Source organism: Phymastichus coffea, unplaced genomic scaffold, assembly GCF_024137745.1.
Source record: "Phymastichus coffea isolate CEN01 unplaced genomic scaffold, Cenicafe_Pcof_1.1 PCOF00100, whole genome shotgun sequence".
NCBI classification, from domain to species: domain Eukaryota; kingdom Metazoa; phylum Arthropoda; class Insecta; order Hymenoptera; family Eulophidae; genus Phymastichus; species Phymastichus coffea.
This window is the reverse complement of record NW_026706911.1, coordinates 581,761-603,400: the sequence shown is the minus strand read 5'-3', so window position 1 is coordinate 603,400 and position 21,640 is coordinate 581,761. Positions and strand designations below refer to the sequence as shown.

Genomic DNA, 21,640 nt, shown 5'->3' with positions numbered 1-21,640 from the left:
TGTATACGTGTGCGACACTGTTTAGTCTCAAACGAAGTAAAAAACTATTGTTCATTATTTAATCCATTACTCACCGATTTCCCCAGTCGATTTTGTTGATAATCTGCAGTTTGAGTTCGCGCGTCTGGTCGGTCGTCAGCGTGCCCGCCAGTAACTGCCTCCTCCATTCCAGCAGTTCGTACATGACCTTTCGCAGTGTGTTGAATTTGTAGGTTTCTCGGTCCTACGCGGCAAAAGTGCGCGCGTTGTCGTCACGAAAACAGCGAGAACAATGCTCGTATTGTAGTTCCAATCAACGGGAGAGCGAGGCTGATAGCGCGAGCGTGAAAAAGTCAGCTTTTATACAAACCACATATAGCCTCTTCCATATGCTGCCCCATTCTCGCAAGACTAGCGTGACCTCTCGCACGACGGGATCCTCCAAGGGAACCACCGACTCGAATAGACCTTCGTTTTCTATCCTGCACGATTTCAAATGTACATAGGAACTTGGAAATATGCCTTTTACGGCACGGTTCTTCGTTGAGAATCCTCTGTACCAGCCTGAAACATTGCAATTCATTTTTCCCTGGTAACCGTGTGATATACTATTTCATCTTGAATGCAAGTAGTCGATCAATACCAGCGCACTCCTCGAGGATCTGCACGGTTTCGCCGATTTCAAGTGGGAGACCATAGCGAGTGTCGCCGCGCCAGTTGTAGATGGCTGCAACAGAGGAAAGGAAAAAGTCAGCCAGAGAGGAAGTGTAAAAAACGAGGCAATTACCTTGAGACTAAATTTGTATTTGCATGATGGGCCCAGACGCCGTCGTACACCAACCGAAGATAGGGCGGATACGCTCTCTCTCTCTTTCTCTCTCTCTTTTTCGTTCTCGGTATAGGAATAATTTATAATCTAAATCCTCATTAAAGCAAATCAAAATTGCAGAAAACATTGTCATCGTTCAGTTAACGCTGAGCTAAATAGTCTATGATAATTTCGGTAATGCCGTATTTCAATAAAAACAAAATGCGACATATGCTCCTCACAGACAAATAGAGCATCTGTTAGCGGAAGTTATCCGAATGTCTGGATAAAAACTGGAATGAATTCCGAGTAAATCAAACTCGGGCTAATTATTCGATAAATGGCGTGCAAGAGATCAAAGTGTACAGGATATACTAACACGCGGTTCTAATCGGTCTGGTAATGCTGGAGGATGTCACAGTTGATAATCGAACAAACGAGCTATAATGAATTGTTCACTGATCGTTATATTCGATGGAAACTAATTGAACGCCGGTACGATGCGACAATGCGCAGCTGCATCTTAATCGTTTAATGGATAATAAGGGTGTTAAATGAATGTGAACGTCCCGATGTGGGAGCTAATGTTCGACAATGTAGATTTAGCTGAGAAATTCCATTGAAATTGGCCATTCAGCCTGTATCAACTGTCGCTCGTCAGTCTTATTAATTCTTTACAATCTTCTAAAGCACTTTACTCGCAGTTAATCCACGAGCATTTCAAAATGCTTCACTAGCAGTATCCAGACTTCAACAATCAAGAGAGAGAGAGAGATTCTCGAGATAAACAGCAGCGTAGCGCTCGCAAAATTGATTTGGCGTGCATTTGAAACTCGCGCAAACAAGCTCGCGAACAGCCAAGTAAAGCCAATCTCGAGCGAACTTTCGAGCGAACTTTCGAGCTAACGACAAAGCAGCAGCGGCAACAGTAGCAGCGAGAAACTCGTCAAGACTTCGAGAGAAAGAGAGAGAGAAAGAGAGGAGAGCGGAAACGCGCGACAATGCGCGTATGACGCGTGACTTCCTGTGCGCGCGACTGGCAACCCATGCGAGATGCATCCCAATGAGACTGGCGTGTACACGTGTACATCATGCGTCAGGCGCTCTACGCTCACAACACGTGCCGTCGTCGAAAACGAAACACACATGTAGCAGTTTGAATCAACAGCGAGGATTATGCGCGATCTTACTCTCTGTCCTCTCTTTTTATTTTTTCGCTACTTCTCTCTGCGTCAATCGTACGCTTGTGTTCCGGCTTGTGTCTACACGCGTAGTGGTATTTGGACGCTTGTCGGGAGATGCTTTCGCTTTATTTACTGTTTGCTTACGAGGTTCTTGCGATTCACGTGGGCGAGCAATTATTTGCAATGTTTTCGTTTATTGGTGGCAAGTGTCTGGAAAAAGACGTACGCGCGACGCGTGAGGAATTCGAAATTAATTATTCCAACAGCGGATCATTGAATTATTATGGAAAATGCCGCGTCCGTCGCAAATACGACGTACGCGTCGTTAACGTTTACGAAAAGGTTTGGCGAATAGTCCTTGGTGAAGACTCAACGGACAAGCTTTTCCGAATTTCAGTCGGGATTTGTAAAATTTAAATTGCTCTCATTAGGAGTGAAGCCTCGGCTGAGAGTCACTTTAACTCGAGCCTGTCGCGTTCTCACGGCGTGGAGGATATTCGTCAGCTTTTTTGAGCCCCGCGTGCAAGTACATCCGCACTTCCACGAGGACAATTAAGTGGGGACGATCAGGCGAAACGCGCACCGAGGTAGATTCGGCGCGGTCGGCGGGCATTCAAGCTTGGACACGCGATCTCCCTCTCTCTCTCTCAATTCAATAATCGGACAACGACAAGAAATAATCCTTAATCCGTCACACTCTTTATGTCTGTATATTTGTAATTCAAAACTGTAATACTCAAATGTCAAATATATCGTCGATTTTTTATTTATATCTATCCAAAATTGTTGCACGAACATTTCATAATTACTCATTCAGTTAATACAGTCCACTTTACTATCATACGTATATTATCATAACATACTGTTTTCAACCCGGTTCAATTGGTATTTCACATCTAGTAAGACGAACTGTCGTGTTGACAAATAGAATTGATTGAAAGCAGAGATGATCAATGTACGTTATCATAGTTCACACAGTACTGTAGCACTATTGCCGTTATAAATAATCACAACTCGAGACAAAAAACTAATAAGTGCCTCGGTTGAATGATGATTGAAAAGCTAATTAAATCCATTCGCCAATTGAATTTTACAATAAGCATGCCGCAGACTACACAAGCATCAATGCAATCATCTCGATGGCAATGAATGCTCAAAGCTGTCAAGTCGGCCATGAAGCATTCGCAAGCTGCCGCTGCTACTGCTGATCATCAGAGCAAAGGCGAAAGTAGCCACAATGCGAATCAATAAGCTATGTGCTAATTAAAGCTAACAGCGTAATGTGCCTCCGAGGCGGTTATAATGCGTGCTAATCGACGATGGATTTTCCACTCGGCTGCGACTCGCGATGAGTCCGCGGCCTGCCTGCGAAGAAGCTCAAGTGCGTACTCTTTCCCTTTGCGGCTTTCCTTCTTCTTCTCTCCGCGTCTCGCCGGCTCGCCGGCTCGCAGTCGTTCATTTGTCCCGGTGCTATGGTGCTTTTGATCTCGGTAATACCGGAAGTTCGCGGATATTAATGAGAGACGTTGCTTCTAAAATTAGCATTTTTGCGGGAACCACTTATGTGCCGGCGTATTTCGCCTTTTGAGGAGAGAAACGTTTGCTTTCGTTTCTTTATTCAACTTTTGACTATTCGATACAGTCTCTCTTCGTTTTCTTCGCTGTCTAGAAGTCGTGGGGAGATGACAAAGTGCGTCAATTTAAGTGCACAAGCTCTTTTCCTTTTCTTGAACATTTTTAAATAATTGTCATACAGTATCGAACATAAATTATGAATATGCGACAACACTTTTTATTCTTTAAGAAAACATTTTTTATTATGAATGACATTCAAGCATGATCATGTAATTAACACAAATTTTAAGTTTTTCTATTGTGATACCTTGATCCCGTAATCCTGTTATCCTATCAAGCAAAGAAGACAGACAAAAGGGGAGCGCTGACCACGTCGGTTAAAATTGTTCTTTCCTAGAAAGTAATTAAATTGTCGAGAGAGTGGTAAAAAGTAGAAAAAAAAAGTTTAGCCGGTTCGCTTTGATTGTAAAACCGGGACGCGCTTTCATAGTGTCTGGTACACTGCCAGCGGTCAAGAGATTGGCTTTTTACGTTGTTTTCCACTTGCAAAAACAAAACGACTGGCTGACACTGTTTTCCGTATATATACACAGTTAAACTAGATGGATTTCACGGCTGAACGACGAGGGAAATCGTGAAAAAGCGTCGTCGACCGCATTAAAAATATCTATCATATACATTCGTAAAACCAAAAAATAAATAAATCAATCAATCAAAGAGAACGTCTACCTGATCCGACTAATCGCTCTGTCGACATTTTGCAAGCGAACAAATCTAAACGCAAAATCCGCGGCTGAAGCTCCTTACGTCCGAACGTTCGATTCAACGTCCATCGTAGAAGCCGCGAGTTGGCGTACAAACCGCGAGGGACAAGGAGCAGCGGCGCTGCAAGAGCTCCACCTCGCTTTATTTACCGGCGCGTCGGACGCTCTTCGCCGAATCGATACGCGCCCACGCGCTCGCCGCCGGTGCGTTAGCTTCGTCTACGTCCAGTCCGCCTCCCATTGAACGCGCGCAACTTTCCCCGGTCGCTTATGATTGCCGAGTTTTTTTTCTTTGTTTTTTCATTCCTTTCGTTCGTTTTTTCGCTGTCCACGCGCACCGCGGCTCTCGATTGCACACGCGACGACGAACAAATTAGTGACCACGAAATTCGTGCTTTTTGGTTTAGCGTCGGACAAAATAATTATTATTCTTTATTTCTCGCAAGGACACAAAGAGTAAAGATATTCAACAGCGCGAAATATTGTTTTCCAGCCCAGTAAATCCAATCTGCTCGGCGCGGCGTCGAAAAAACTTTAAATAAAAGTCCATTTCCGTGATATCGTATTCATTTATTTGTTGTTTTGTTCAAAAAAAAAAAAAGAAGAAAAAAGAAAAAAAAAGAAAAGCTCTCTCGCAGCTTTTAAATCGAATAACGCGCCGTGACTGCGCACACGCGCGCTCGCGCAAAATTCAAACGGATATAGCCCGAGTGCGAGCCGCCTGTGGATGCAGCCTGTGGGATCAGCGCGCGCCCGCGCATTTACGTGCGGCGCACGGCAGCGTCAGCGGGGCATTGTTTACGCCCTCTTCTTTCGTTCCGGAAAGCGTCGGAGCAGCCCCTGAAAAGAGTGGGTGCGCTCACCTCCCCTGTGGACCATCTCTCGTCTCGGGATCGGACTGCCACGGCGGAGAAAGAAAGCGATACGGGAGGAATAATCGAGGAACTCGGGAAGGGTCACTCCAGAACAATGGTTTTGGCTGTGCGCATTTTCAATGGGCTTTCTGGACTGGCGTGTACGCTCCTCTCGAAACTGACTGGCGGCGCTGCTCGCAGAATGTTCATTGTTCTCGGTAGCTGCTACGTACGTGCTCCGAGCTACTTTAATTCCTGTCGAATGAAAGTGCTTTGTGGCTAGATTAGAAGCCGATGAAAATTCATGACGTCGAACTCGTACCTTTACGTTTGAGATGAGCGATGCCAATATTTTGTATTCGAGCAGTATTCGATTCGTTTTTATTCGCCTTGCAATGGTGCGCACAAGCCAGAGGATCGACAAATTCATATCGACTGCCAAACAAGAGATCTGGCTTGTTGTCGGCGCTCGCACAGCGTACAAATTCCCAAAAGCACGTGTCGCCTTACAAAAAAGAAGTCGCGCAGCAACGCTATCACGTTCGCTTGTCTCGCGCATCAAGGTCAGCATAAAATTTACATATTTGATCGTATAATCCCAATCGAGCAGTTCAGTCGCGCGAAAGAATATCAGTCGGTCCGTGGCACTCTATCAATCGGAAAATGCCGCGCTCGCCGTGCGCTCGCCGTGCGCTCGCCATCAAGGTCGCGGCGTACGCAAAGGGAGGACCCAATCGCGACGCTACGTCGAATTCGGCTCTCGGTGTGCGCGTCTCTCCCCCTGCGCCTGGGTACACGCATATACGTGTACACTCGCACAAGAGAGAGCGCGAGAGAGACGGTTATTGATTCGATTCCCCGGGAAAACCTGGGAAAGTTCTCGACGCGCGCACGAGAGCGCCAGGCCGGGGAGAGACAGAGCATTTCGCTTTTTACACGAGGCGAGGGGGGCTCCGAGTCCCTCTAGCGACGACGACGCCGTGCGGCATTAGCGCCCCGCTGCCGTATCGCCGTCCTCGCTTAACGCGCTCCGCCTCGATTTCCTCGTTACGTCTGCGCGCACAGCTGATTTGTCGTCGCGCGCTCGTGGGATCGCACTTGATTCGGTATCCGTAAGTCACTGAGATATACAGCGCTCGGTGATCATGTACGAAGCGCATCGTTGCGGACCGACTCCGAGCAATGAACGGAAGGGTTCTTCTATATATCGTGGTAAGAAACTTAGGGCTTTCCAGATTATTTCATTACAAATAGTACACTGCGACGAATTTCACGTTTTTTACTATCTACCATTTTTTTCCGTATACGCAAAATTAAAACTCCATAAAACTGCTCAATTTAAGCAATTTATTTTATTCTGATTTCAAGTATACAAGCAATCGATTTATTTGCTTATTTTTAATAATCAGTTACTTAGTAATGGATAACTTATTTTTGGAAATAGTCATTACTCGATTTAATCACTAGTGTCAGTTTGAAAAACTTTTCACGAGACTTTGTGTTTAGTAGCCGTTGGCACTCAATTTAAGTAAACTTTTTTCAGCGTGTACTGTGATGTCGTTTGACGAGTATCTTCCCCTCTTCCGCCAATGGCAAACTTTATGGATTCGCGATCAAATGCGTTAACTGGCACGGATTTAAACTTTGCTATGCCCTATAATGAACTCCTGGCCGGACTTTCCCCCAATCTTCCCGCAAACGACGCGCTCACTTTTTTCTTAGAGATGCATTTACCTTTTACTCCCCCTGAAATTGTTAACGAACGACTAATATCATTTACGCGCGCAATCTCATCCCCGGGCTGCGCTCGGCAATACGCGGAACTTATTTAATCGCGCTTTCCTTCGGCGACTCTAAATTTCTTTGGCATTGCTGCTTATATAGCGCCAGCGTCAAATCCCTTACCGAAGATCTAAGGTTGACTCTCACTCGGTTGCCGGTTACCGAAATTGCAGGCTTAAAGTTTTAGCTTCAGCTTCCTCATTGCCTTGTTTACTTTTAGGCTTTATATTCGCCCTGCTAATCCTACGAACTCAGTGTTCATTGTACGCTTCTGGGAGGGGGGGGGGGGGAGAAAGAGATTCGTTATCGTTAACTTATTCTAACGGAGGTTCGCGTAGGAAAGTGTTTTTTTTAATTAAAACTGCGCATCTGATTATCATCATGCGTACGGTGATTTAATGCTTATCTGCCCGCTTTTCCTTGCCCGTGCTTCTGGAACGATTTACGAGTATTCGAAGAGGGAGTAATAATTTCGGGCCACGAAACTTCCCCCGCGAAAACTGCGCTGCCACCGCGATGAATATTATCGATCCGCGCGCGTCGCGTCGCCGAAAGCGCATAAATTATCCCCTTGGCGAACACCATGTACAAATCGTCAGTGTGTCGTTTGTTGTCCGATTCTCGGATGCTACATTTCACAGTGAGTCGGAACAACGCCTTGGCCTTGGCGTGCATACACGCTCGAAAGTTTCGATGAGATTACGTGGCGTGTGCCGAAAGAAAACGTCCGCGTGTCCGCGACGACAGTAAGCGCGACGAGGCGCGCGCTTACGTCTGGGGCATGACGACTGGCAGTTTACCGAAAACTGACCGTACGAAAAGTCAGAATCGTACTGTTATTTTGCCGCGTACACATGCTCCGACGTAGTTCTGAAACGGCACGAGAGTAATGTAATTGTTACACACGAGTTTGTACATGCGAAGTTTACGTGTAAGCAAATGAAATCGAAGCATGAATTTAATGCTTTTTGAATTAAAAAAGTTATGTGCATCGGTGATTTATCGCACGTAAAATGGAGAGTGATGAGGTCGTATAAGGAAGAATAGTTTAATTAAACGAACAATCACTTTGCGAAAAAAAGGAATAATTTGCCGAGGTCGGTAATTAACTTAATTACTTGAGCGTCAGCTAAAATGCAAAAATCGTTGAAAGTTGAACTTGGCTTCGCAGCAGTATTAAATGCACCGACAAAGCGAGCCGAAAATGAATGGAATTACGCAGAAGCTCTCCGATAAGCTCGCAACATGGAGCTTTTCCGACAAAAGCCGCTTGGGAAAATTTCCATCCAACCCTCCCTGTCGGACAGAGAATAAAAAACAAAAGAAAAAAGAAGTAAACTGGCGTCTTTTCGCAGCTACACTAGCCAATTAACCCTCTCTGTGGTCTGACCGCAACGTCGAAAAGTGCATCAAAAGGTCGTGTAAACGCACGCGAAAGGAAGAGAGAGAGAGAGAGAGAGAGAGAGAGAGAGAGGGGAGGGAGGGAAAAAAGCTCGCTGGAATATTCATTCCGAGCTGGTTTTTACGCGCCAGAGCCTGAACGCGCGGAGACTCGGGCTCGTCGAGTGCACACGCGCGACGCATCAATTTTCATTCCCCTTTTAGGTGGCCCACCCCCCCTCGATCTCGTCGCGCGAAGGAGTTTCGTTAGGGTGACGGGAGGGCAAATTCTTTTCGGCGCGCCGTACTCTCTCCCGTTTAAACGAAAAGCAGATAGGTACGCCTCTGCATAACTCGACGAGATTACACGGACGCCGTGCGACGGGGGATGGGGGGGGGGGAGGTCGATGCCGCGACAGCTGTTACGCCGGCCTTTATTTTATTTTCTAGACACGACTGCCGCGGGCCAAGTTTGCCTTGCCTTCCCGCTAGCTACGCGTAGGGGTTGCAGCGATTATATAGAGTCTGCAGTGGCGACGGCCAATTACCGCCTCGACACGACCTATCCGCAGTGCACCGAAGCTTTTGTGCGCCGAGAGGGGCTATAATGCCTTTTGCTCGTATTCGGTGTGTGTGTGTGTGTGTGTGTGTGTGTGTGTGTGTGTGTGTTTCTCATCGTAAAGTACATCAACGGCAACGGCGAGTCCAAAGTGTAGTTTCGAGGAAACTCTGTGTGCAGATCGAAATATTAGGCTGCCGAATGGAAAGAGCAAGTCTCGTGACTACGTATAGCATACAGTACGGCTCTCGCAAGTAAGAAGCCCTTGTACGGCTGCCTGCAAATGTCACTGTACTCCGCGAGGCTATCGTATTCCGCTGTGTTTCTCAGTTACACCCGAGCCTATACGTACAGTTCATTATTAATTAACGATAGCGTCACATATTTTTAATGACATCAATGAGAACCTTATCGCGCGCAGGCAGGCGCGAATGCAAACGTCGTGACGTTCATCTGATACGTTGCGGAATAGTCATTGTTAGCGCTGATACATCCTTCGATATGAATGCCCTACGTCGTATCTCTCTGCCAGGCCCTGTTTTTGAAGGGTGCTTCACGAAAAGCCATAGTGAAAAACGAAAGAGGTTAAAAGTTTCGCGGTGCGCGCGCGATATGAAGTGGCAAGATAACAGGAGCCCTCTGGCTGGAAGACACTTACCTACGTCACTTGAGCTCTAAGAAAAGGGCGCCTAATAAAGTGTCATTGATATTTCACGAGGTCTCTTTTGTCTTCTCGTTCGCCAAGAAATCAGCCACGACGGCAAGCTCTCTCCCTCCTTCTAAAGCACATCAAATCAATCTCACGAAGCGACAATTCCAGCGTGGCGCGACGGCATCGGGGTTGTTTACTGCACGCGCGAGTCGCGTCGACGAGCACCGCGAGACTCACGATGTACGCTCGTTTATCAAGATCGAAGAAAATAGATTATCGCCGCTGATATATGCGACAATTACCGCCAGGCCAACCGCGAGTGCCTTCGAAGTTCAAGTGTCACTCAATAACGTCATGTTCAATTTCATTGGAAATCTTTCCCACGCATTTTCCTTTGCGTTAAGCAACATTAAATTATCAGCGTAAACTTATTTAAGCGTATCGTCGATATTAATTGATCTTCAGCACTCTTCACATCCGCAAGACTTGACATCTATAATCGTCATTGGCTCGGCGATGTTCCGCGTGACATCGCGAGAAGGTGGCGCAACGACTCGACGACTCACACTGTGCGAGCGAGACCGCCGCGTCGTGCGCCTTTCGCGAGAGGCCCCCAAAAATAATCGCGAGCTACGCGTACGAAAGTCCACGCCAGCGCGCGACGAGGGAGGGTCGCTGGCGGCCTTCAAAGGCTTCCCAGCTCGAAACGAGCGAGGACGACCGCGCGATCGCTCCTATATTTATATGTGGCGCGCGGCACATATCCGTTGACGCAATTTGCCGACGATGGATTGTCGCGCGCGTGGTCTGACTTGCTTGACGATTGGCAGGCTCGACGATCCTTTTTTAGCTGCGAGCTTCAGCGAAACGCTGGCCCCCGAGCGGCGTGTCTCGCGCGCAGCCGCGTTAAATCTCCGAGGATCGGCGTACGACGATGCTGCCCATATTTTAATTGCGCATACTCGACATTTTACTAGGCTGCAAGCTTTACGACTCTTCGCCCGTAAAACGTAACTAAGGAGATAGCGCTAAGGTGTGTGCGACGAGGAGAAAACCATTGTCAAGCTGAGCGAGCCTCCACTGCGACGATTCAAAGGGTGCTCGTATCGCGTTCGAATGATGGATTGCAGCGGGTCGAGGTTCCACCGAAAAGCTGATAAAAAACAAAAAATCGCTGCTCTCCGTGGCAGCATTGTGCGACGCGACTTATCAGCGCGACAGCGTGTCCACGCTGAAAATCGTTGGCGCTTTATCGCCTCTCTCGCATCGGCACACGCTCCAATGGTCTCTCTATTTCAGCAGGCATTGAAAGCGCGCATTCGTTTCCTCGCGCGTCGCTGCGCGAACAACGTGCAATCCGCTTTCACGCGGACGCGTTGAGTGCGCGCCGCGACGTATACGCGCGCATCCAACGGTTCGTCTTCGCGGTCATCCGCTGTGCAGCTGCAACGACGGAAGTCGCCGTGTGCCTGTCGCGCGTGACGTAACGCGCGTTTAACGCACGCAGCCGATCATTAGAGCTGGAAGGCGCTCCATCTCCGTGAAAACATTCAGCTGGAATGCGCGTGGAGCTTCCGCGGCGCTTCCGAGCGAAAGCAATCAATCTTTATATATAGACTCGCGCGCATGTGGGCTTACGCGCGATGTGGTGCCGGCTACATCGAGAATATACAGACGTAACGATAAATCACCGACGGGCTTTTTTCTCCCTCTCCTGTACGATTAACATCGGCAACGGCGAGTCTGTCGATTCGGAGAAATAGGAAAACTGAGCGAAGGTTCTTGCCACTCGGTGGAAACGAGTTTTGGCGCGTCAGGTTTTCGCAACTCCGTCAATTCCGCGTTTCACGCGCGTCCACGCGCGTCAGCGGCGACACTTGACAAAGTTAGACTGTCGTTTTTCAATCGCACGCTCGCAAGGAAATCCAACCGCTTTTCTCGCCTGGCCGAGCGCAAGAACGGCTTTCGCAAAAGACCCACTTCGTCCATTGCCGCGTCAACGTCCGAGGCGGCTTTCGGACGCGCAGCGCGAACTCGACGACGACAAACAAACGATCCCTCAAAGAGAAGAGGAAGAAAGCACCGGCAGCAGAACTGGAAACGCGCGTGCGTTCCCGTTCCTTCGCGTTTCCGCATTGTGCGCGACATTTCATTCCTCCGCTGCTTCTTTTCGATGATCTCGCCGAGGGTCGCGGGAGCGCGCCCGGAATTAAGCGACCCGGCGCTCTTGTGCCTCGTTTTATTAAGGTTCCGATTTTTTTTTATTCCACGAGCTTTTGTGCATCCCCGCCAAGACAGCTGCGAACGTGGCGCTTTTCCAGCGTTGAACTGCGACGATCAATTAGCACAGTGGCGATGGCATTCCGAAACCTACGCGTAAATTTCTGTGCCAATGTTATCGATCGACAATTATCAGTTGATAGAAATCTGGAGAACGAGAGATAGTGAGGGGGAGAGAGAGAGAGAGGCCGCGAAAGGCAAAGAGGCACTCTCGTCATGGAACTTTTATTGCGGAATAATAGGTTTTCATGATTGATTTTTAACGAGGCTGCCAGAGGATTATCGGAAGGAATGGTAGTATGCGTAATTGACCCAATTTCCTCGAGTTGCTTTCAGTAACAATCGCATCTTTACAACGTAATTGCATCTAAATATAGACAAAGAAGCAAAAATGCGAAAAGGGCACAACAGAGTTATGACTAATAAGCGATAGTACGCTACATCGATAAAGCCGATTGATTAGATGCTTTATAATATCCATGATATCTTATAAGACAAGAGGGTCTTTATCAGCGACAACGTTACATTATTTTGATGTCATTTAATACACTGGCGAAAACAGAGAGAGAGAGAGAGAGAGAGAGAGAGAGAGAGAGAGAGAGAGAGAGAGAGAGAGAGAGAAAGAGAGAGAGAAAGAGAGAGAGAAAGAGAGAGAGAAAGAGAGAGAGAAAGAGAGAGAGAAAGAGAGAGAGAAAGAGAGAGAGAAAGAGAGAGAGAAAGAGAGAGAGAAAGAGAGAGAGAGAAAGAGAGAGAGAAAGAGAGAGATAGAGAGATAGAGAGAGAGAGAGAGAGAATGCAAAGCGCATGAAAGTCACGCATGAACGAATAAAAAATTACAATGCTTTCTCCATCTGTGAAAGTCAAATAAGGAAAAAGCCTAGTGGATGTCCAAACAAGTCCAATTTGGCCGAATACTAGATAGAAGAGGTCGGTGTCGGTGCACTTGGCTTAATCAGCAAAGACCCATCTGCCTCTCTGCAACAATGGCGAGGCAGAGCAAAAAGCCCAGGGAGAGACAGGGAGAGAAAGAAAGAGATCGCGTTGACGGATACGAAATTCGCCGCGCGGATGACAATGAGAACGAGGGAAAATTAAACGCGCTGCGAAATTTAAGATGAGCAGCAGTGCTGGACAAGAGAGGCAATCTGATGCTTAACAAATGGAGATTTGGAATTGAGATTTTGAATGGACGTTCGATTTGTTTTCCTGTACCACGTGAAGCTTAAAATGAAAAAAAAATATATTAAAACTTTTTCGCGTAACAGGCGTGAAGATAAAAAGCATTTGTGTCTCTTGGAAGTAGACAAACGTATTGTTATCGTACCGTTTTGAAGCAATTAGCTAAGAGACACCTACTTTTAAAAACTGGGTCAGTGCCCTGCCTGCGAGTGTCTACTTTTTTTCAAACATGCGCAATTAGACCTAATAAATCTAATTTCGCTAACGAGTATTGTGACGATGCAGCCGAAAAACTTGCTGTCGATTTTCTAATCAACAGAAGCCTTTGATTCATTGAAAATGAAAATAAAGCAATGTTGCTTCTACGAACGAGTCGTTGTACCGAACCTCTTACGAAAAATAAACGTCGCCACCCCTATAATCGGAAAAAAAACGAATTCCCCGTAAGCGGAATGCGGTCGTCAGCTAATTATGAACGATCGTGAAATAGCGACTTCAACACCGAAAACTCGCGGCAAGGACCAACTGCGTTCCTGACGCTTCGGCTGCTGTAGCGATCAATGTATGAATGGGTCGCGTAAAAGGCACGCGCACCGAGCAGCCGCGTGCGTCGACGATGCGAGGAGAGGGGAGAAAGTGAGCAAAAACGACGCGTTTTTCAACCCCTCCCCGCTCGAAAAATAATTCGGCCTCTCGTGTCAAGCGCCTCGCATTTCGCGCTCATGGAATAGCAAAATGCAAAGGCAGCGTTAGCGAAGCGAATGAGCTCGTTTATGTGACGCGCTGGTGATAAGAACCAGCGAAGAATTTCAAGTAATTAAGAAAATTTTTTGCCCACTCATGTCCATTGACGCTTTCGACTAATCGACCTTAGCCCTCCTCCCGATGCAAAACGAACCATTAATTTGCTTGATAACGAAATTGTCCTATTACTTTGCGTTACATTTTTGTTTCGCCTGCGCGCTGCCGACAACATCATTAATTTTACGCGGATAAAGTTATGAATCAGCAGTGGCAGTGATGGTTTTGCAACTGAAACACGTTGGTCGTCTGTAAAAAATATGTTGAACGTTATTGACACTGCACGTAGCATCCTGGCTATTTTAATCTGAAATTACTAGTCGTGAGTCATACAACGCATTCGGCGCCCTGTACACATAACACAACATAACAAAAGGAAATGTAACATTTCACCGTAATTCAATGAGCAAAGCATATAGTAAGCATTGTGTCCTCCTTCTACTGCCAAACAACAATACGAGAGTGAAAGAGTTCTCTTATAAAAAGGTTACTATCCCACCGTTTTTGCTAGAAGCGAGTACAATTAAATGCTAATCGCTCGTGATTAAACAGAGCTAATAAAAGCGTAGAAACCACCACAGAGAGAGAGAGAGAGAGAGAGAGAGAGAGAGAGAGAGAAAGAGAGAGAGAGAGAACAGACAAACAGACAAACAGACAAACAGACAACAGACAGACAAACAGACAGACAGACAGATAGACAGAAGCGATTCGATTAATATTAATGAGCACTATACTCTCCTTCCCGAGATGTCAAAAAAGAATCTGCGAGAGAGAGCAAATAGCGGCGTCTCGCTCAATTAAATCATCCCCCTCTATATAGTAACAAAGCAGCAATGACGACAAGAGCTTGCACTCACCGACAGCGTATTTGGTCGTCCTCGTGGTTGTCCACATCATCTTGGCGGCGCAAAGCTACATCTCGCACTTAACACTTAATAGCACACAACTTGCAACCTCATCTTCGCGCACTGTTGCACTCAAAACGACGACGACAACAATAACATTACATGGCAGGGTGTGCGTGAGCGAGAAAACTTATTCCCCGGCACAATCGCGGCGTTGCCAGGGTTTGTGTATATAGCTGGATGGTGAACGAGGGGGGACGATGCCGGCAACCGTGTGATGGCAGAAGACGACGACGCACTGAGCTGAGTGCCTCGTAGCCGCCGACACTGCCGCCGGCTCCCGCTACCGCCGCGCAGCGCGACGCTCGTCGGCTTTCAATCGACAAGCAGTGACGGTTAACTTCTCGTTGACCCCCTCCTGGTGCCTTGTTATGTCTATACGCCCCTGACACCGGAACGTGTGTGTAACGCGGGAATCTTTGAATGTCTATGCATATGCAATTTTTTAACATCAAAAACAACGTGAAGCAGATTGACCGATAGAAGTGGAAGAAAGCGACAAAGAACTAAATTTACTAATTTCATTTTGTTTTTCATTACGAAAACAAGTTCATAGTCATTTCGTGTATTGAACTGAATCATTTTTAAAGTTTCGTTTTTAAATGTTATGGCAAAACATTTTGGAGTTTATAAGCATATATTTTGTTCATTCGTACAACGTTATGCACACAACTTTTGTAGAGCCCTTCACTTCAGTGAGACATAAGTCGCAAATTATGTTTTTATAACCGTATAATTAAACGTGATTGATATTCCAACTTAGTTATTATAGTGTAATTTTTATTGGCAACTTATACATAAGTATAGGGCCATATTGCTACTCCAGATTATAGTTATTGTAAATAAGATTACTTATGACACCCTCTGACAAATATATAGATAAACAAATACGTTCCAAAAATAGGCAACCCTTTACTCTATGACTTCTTTAATGAAGAAAAAGCGAGATTCGGTGAATTTATGACAAATATTTGTTGATATAAAGTTTGCGCTAAAGCAGTTCTCAATAATCATGTGCAGCCATTTTAAATGACAAAAAATTTAGAAAAGGAATAACAAATCCAACTGTCATCCACTTGAATACAATAATTGCAAATGGAGTTTTTGTTTGTTATTCATTTTGTAATCGAATTGTAAAACGTGTTTTTTTTATATTTTGTCTAATAAAATTGCTACATAACACAATCCAGAATTGCTTTAGCAATAACTACTTTCACAGGGTATATTTGTGGAAATCTCCCGAATCCCAACTTTGCTCCAGCAAATAATTGTAAAACAATGAATCTCCTATCTCCAACACACATTTGCGTATCTACATACATACCGTGGGAGGAAATTTTATAGAGTAGCCTTTACTTTTTACTATAAATATTAATTTTTGTACATAACTACACGAAAAAATAAAAAATTTCAGGTAATATTAATTTGTTTAAATTAAAAAAAACATTTGGTATGTGATCTTCACTATATGCTCAATGTTTCGCAACTTTTATAACATTTTATTTCGTTAAAAATAGCAGGCAATGTATAATACATCAGTTTCATGAACTTCAACGGATAATGAAACTACCGAAATCTGTTAATGTTTCATGATAAATATTAATATTTGACAGACTTCATGTTATTTAAGTGTCACATTTTTTTAACTTAAACTTTATTGCTTTCATTGAATAATTCAATAACAATGTCAACCTAATATAATACATGTATTATATAACAGCTTACTGTTTTAAAAAATTCCTTAATTTGTTTTTTGCTCAAAAATACCTCAAAATATAATTTAGTAACATCCAGATATTGAAAGTTTTCCAAACACATTTCCATATTTGAAAAAAAGAGACTATAAACATGAACAATATACGAAGAACAAATGATAATTACAGAAAGTAAAATCAAATGCATTTTGAGGAAGGAAATGAGCATTATAAATAACGATCAGCGTGTATCCTAAAGTCAGCGTTTATCTTGGGTATAGGATTGAGAAGAAATTCGATGCGAGCTTTTCACAGCCTTCTTACACCTTTGAGACGTAATGGCTATCGATTTATTCTCAATAAATACGATAAGACAATGATAAACCTTATTTGAAAGAAGGCCACTGGTCCCACTTTCAAATCGATAATTGAAAATCTTATTTACAGTTTTGGGTTAAATTTCCTCTTTTTTTAATCGTTCATAGTTAGCAGTGACGAGCGAGAGGCAGAGAATGACAACCGGAACAGTTTGCCTCAGTGTACGTATTTTTTATCTCGGTGTGTAACGTCTCACAATGCAGACTAGATTTTAAGCTACAGTGCCTTCCCGAGATGTATAGTATGATGTCTGGTGCTTCTAATGTCTTAGAAGTTAATTGGTTTACCAAAGTATGCTGCTAAATGCGCTTCCCTCAAAGCTTCCGCGCAAGTCTGAAATTGAAATATTTTTCATTAGTTTTTTATTACAAATAAAAAAACAATTGCATTTTATCTATAAATTTCCTCGTAATACTTACCGGGTGAGCGTGGCAAACTCTAGCAACATCTTCAGCACTCGCTCCATACTCCATAGCAAGTACAGCCTCGTTAATAAGTTCACCAGCAGCCGGTCCAATCATGTGCACACCTAAAATCTTATCGGTGTTCTTATCAGCTAAGACTTTCGCAAAACCATCTGTCTCCAGATTCGTCTTTGCTCTTGAGTTGGCCATAAAAGGGAATTTGCCGATTTTATATTCGATACCTTCTTTCTTGAGGTCTTCTTCCGATTTACCTACCCAGCCAACTTCTGGATGGGTGTAAATTACACTTGGAACACAGTTATAGTCAATATGTACAGCACCTGATCAATAAATGTGACTAAATTAAATCAAGCGATTACGATTACAATTTATTGATAATAAACACAATATAGTTTACCTCCAGCAATGCCTTCAACAGTAATAATACCCTCATCTTCAGCTTTGTGTGCCAGCATAGGTCCGTGAATGCAGTCACCAATAGCATAAATGCTATACAAAATTGAGAAAATCAAGTGTATTGAAATCGTGCATTGAATCATATATATAAAACAAAAAATTATTCAAACGCACTTTGGAATCACAGTTTGGAACCTGCCGTTGACAGGTATTCTTCCTTTCTCGTCCTTTTCAATACCAATTTCTTCCAAACCAAGATTTTTGGTGTATGGTCTTCTACCTATGCATACTAAAAGAACATCGCAATCAACGTTTTCTTTTTTGCTGGGATCTTTAGCATCTTCTAAGGCGACTTGAATGCTTCCATTAGTTTTGGCAGCAGCTGTCACTTTTGTTCCTAATTTGAACTTAAGTCCTTGTTTAGTCATAATTTTCTGCATGGTTTTACTGACCTCTGCATCAATACCAACTCCTCCAATAGAGCTCATAAATTCAACTGCAGTCACATCAGATCCCAACCTGAGTAAAATATGAATCTTTAGTAAATTATTTTATCATGAATAGCTATTATTTAATAATTGCTTTTGCCTACCTTTGCCATACAGATCCCAATTCCAAACCAATTACACCAGCACCAATAACAATTAATTTCTTAGGAACAGAGGCTAGTGAAAGAGCACCAGTTGATGACACAATTTGTTTCTCATCAACTTCAATACCTGGAAAAGGAGCTACCTCACTTCCTGTTGCAATTAGAATGTTTTTAGTGTTGACAGTTGCTACAGTTGAGCCATCTGGGCCCAAAGCAGTCACTTGATTTGGACCAGTGATTTTGCCATGACCACTGACTAGCTCTATTTTGTTTTTTTTAAACAGCATTGCAATTCCTCCAGTTAAAGCCTTCACAACATTACTCTTCTGTTCCATAAGTTTTGGCAAGTCAAGACTAACTCCAGAAACTGTCAGTTTGAAAATAATAAATATTACATAAAAAATATCGTGATCTCCGCCAATTAACAATTTATATGAAAAATTACTACCTTTGATTCCTCTCTCATCTAAGTCACCACTGTGTGCCATATGATAATAATGTGAGTTATTAAGTAACGATTTTGAAGGAATGCAGCCTACATTCAAACATGTACCACCAAGTGTTGGATCTTTCTCAATGCATACAGTTTTCATTCCGAGTTGAGCAGCTTTTATTGCAGCAACATAACCACCAGGACCAGAACCAATAACAACAATGTCAGCATCCAAATTACTAGCATACCCACGTTGTTGCATAGCTGACAGCACAGGACTCATAACTCTCTTCATACATGATGGCTGCAAAACAAAAATGCAATGTCAGTTTCATTGATGTTGTAAATAATATTGCTGATTAAACTGAATTTAATCTTCAGAATTAATATTTCATAAAAAAATTGAAATGAAGTTGAAATTCAAAGTAGTGTAAATGAAAATGAAATCTATATTGATTGTCAAAAAAATGTATAACCTTTCTTTTATGGCTTTTTATTTAAAAAGGTACTTTCTATTTTATTATTTTATTTTATGGCGAAATATAAAAGATTTAATTACTTTATTTAAAAAGTATTAGCATGATTAAAATATTTTTGATGATGATTTGCATTTGAGTTTATAAAATTCACTAAACATATGAGCTTATTAATTAGAATAGCGAATTCTGCTAAATAAATTAATCTATAAACTTTAATATAATATTTTCAATCATAAATTTTGACACTTATGACATTTTTAATTCAAGTACCAAAGTGATAAAAGCGTAAACGCAAAATCCATTAAAGCAAACAAGTGCGAGCGAGACAGAAGTAAGTCGAAAGAAGACCTCCGCAAGCAGTGCAGAAGCGCCTCCAAAAAAGTGACATAACCAACGGTCTTTCAATAGCGACCTTCCTTCACGGATGATGGCTTATCAACGTAATATTATTGTGCCACGGCGAAATTCGTAAAATTGTTAATGAATTGTGGCAAATCGGAATATAAGAAGTAATCTTTCAAAAATGGTCAGTCGAGATTGCCTTTTAGAGCTTTCGAAGGAGAACACTTCACTGAAACCAATCACACGACCGCGTGACACAAGTGCGTTATTACCTTCATGGACCTCGTCATCAAATTCAAAAGATTCGCCTGCATGGTGCAACTTTTCCTTGAGAATGCGAACCCGCCTCAATACTGTTGAACGTCGTCGTCGTCGTCTTCAGGAGACGATATTAGTATGGAGGGTTAAGGCAGCCGATGAGAGAGAGAGAGACACCCGAACAGTACCCAATGAACTTTGCCGCTATTACGAGCACCGACATCGAATACGATCGACTTTACGGAGTTAGAATTTGGGCGGGAAACTTTGCCGATATGACTTATTTTAAAATGAAAGGCTTAAAAAATTTTAGAATAAATTATTTATTAATATTACATATATATTTTTAAACGTATTTTCATTTCACGCACGATTTCAATTAATCTGCTAAAGCAATCTAAATGTACGATGTAGTATTTCCTTCATTATTAATTTCTCTATGTTATCCACAGCATTGATTTTTCAATTGGGTCTTTATTGCTATTTTTATGAAATTTTGACATGTTTTAAAATTTTATCGCAAAACCGTTTTTATATTTGATTTTAAAATAAAAATTGATATTCTAAGACACGGATAACAAAGAATTTGATAACAGAAAAAGTAAGACCTGTTCTAGTAAGTTCTCGACATTTTTTCTTGTTTTCTTCAATCAAATCTTCTTCACTCTAGTTTCGCTAGGGCGCAAATTTTCACAAGAAACTCAAATCGCTTTTACGTTCTAGCATCGAAATAAACTATTTCATATTTAAAATCCAGCTAGTATATTTTCTCAAAGCTATGTCTTAATTCCTCACCGTAACTTTTTTCACGGTTTTTATCCAATGATTAAACTAAATTATTGCAGCGGCTTAAAACAATAACTATTAAAATTTTACTATCTAAAGTACAACTGACCATTTTCAGAACGTTTTATGTAGGTGTTTATAAAAACATTAAAAATATCGTGATATTTTCCAAATTTATATAAATTGTATTTTGTATATATACTGAAATTGAAAATCGAAAATTTTTTGATACATTTCCTCATTGGCTGATCTCTAATTTATTATTTCAATGTTATTGAAATTTTGCTATTGCACTATGAGTATGATAGATAAAAAAATATTTAACCACCATCCTTTACAAAATTCACGGTCATCTATGTCAAGTCCAAAGCTAGGTGATGCCTATATTACGGACTTCAATTTAAAACTTGATGACATAGCATTTATAATAGATGCAGTAGTGTAATCTGGATCGGAAGTAATACATATTTCGAGTTTTGTAGTAATTTATATGATTTGAATATATATGATTTTTCAATAAATTATATTCACATTAATATGCTAACATTTAAGTTCCTTTTTTAATACTTGTATCATTCATATCTTTTACTAAATGCAAATTAAGATCACTTTATAATACTACCTATAAAATTCTATTATTAGTTTTCAATGTTTAAATAGCTACGTAACATTATCGTCCCAATAATTTAAAAACTAGGAGGTACAAATCAAATTGCTCTGGAAACCTTTAAGACCTTGATTGATATTTATTTTATATTTATGATAAAAATTAAATTATCAAATAAAATTTCAAAATACAGTTTTACAAAGTTATTATGAAATCTCACGAAATCGATTTTCTTCATTAAAATTCCATTGCTTAAAACTACTGTAAGAAGGTTTTGCATCACGAACAGACCAGCTACAACATTATTTCATATCACATGTTTTAAAATTCGCCATGAAATTAGTGACTTATCTCTCTCTCTTATCTGATCCTCTATATGTAAATGTTTCCATAGTTTATTATCTTCAACATATTACATAATAATACATTGAATATTAAAAGGGAAACTAGAATACAAGTAAACCGTATTTGAATTCCATTTACAAAATAGCTTATTAAATTACCTAGACTTGAGTATTGATGCTATTATTGACGATTTGAGGGGTAAT

General features: G+C 42.4%; 2 protein-coding genes across 3 annotated transcripts in view; both read right to left on the bottom strand.

The window, feature by feature from the left end:
* LOC131670141 (dedicator of cytokinesis protein 3) overlaps window positions 1–14,936 on the bottom strand; it is a 56,828-nt gene extending 41,892 nt beyond the window's left edge. For both annotated transcript variants that reach the window (XM_058945525.1, XM_058945526.1), the window contains exons 1-4: window positions 14,655–14,936; window positions 623–706; window positions 350–543; window positions 75–223 (exon numbers count right to left, since the gene is read on the bottom strand). In XM_058945525.1, the coding sequence (XP_058801508.1) occupies window positions 75–223; window positions 350–543; window positions 623–706; window positions 14,655–14,694 (467 nt within the window). In that variant the 5' untranslated portion in view covers window positions 14,695–14,936. The remainder of the gene's footprint in view (window positions 1–74; window positions 224–349; window positions 544–622; window positions 707–14,654) is intronic.
* A 494-nt stretch (window positions 14,937–15,430) lies between these two features.
* LOC131670140 (dihydrolipoyl dehydrogenase, mitochondrial) lies at window positions 15,431–19,858 on the bottom strand. The gene is made up of 7 exons (XM_058945524.1): window positions 19,714–19,858; window positions 18,636–18,924; window positions 18,188–18,554; window positions 17,770–18,114; window positions 17,597–17,688; window positions 17,194–17,519; window positions 15,431–17,107 (listed from the first exon to the last, which is right to left on the bottom strand). The coding sequence occupies exons 1-7, from the start codon at window positions 19,753–19,755 to the stop codon at window positions 17,042–17,044; spliced, it is 1,527 nt and encodes a 508-aa protein (XP_058801507.1). The 5' UTR covers window positions 19,756–19,858; the 3' UTR covers window positions 15,431–17,041.
* Window positions 19,859–21,640: the final 1,782 nt, after the last annotated feature.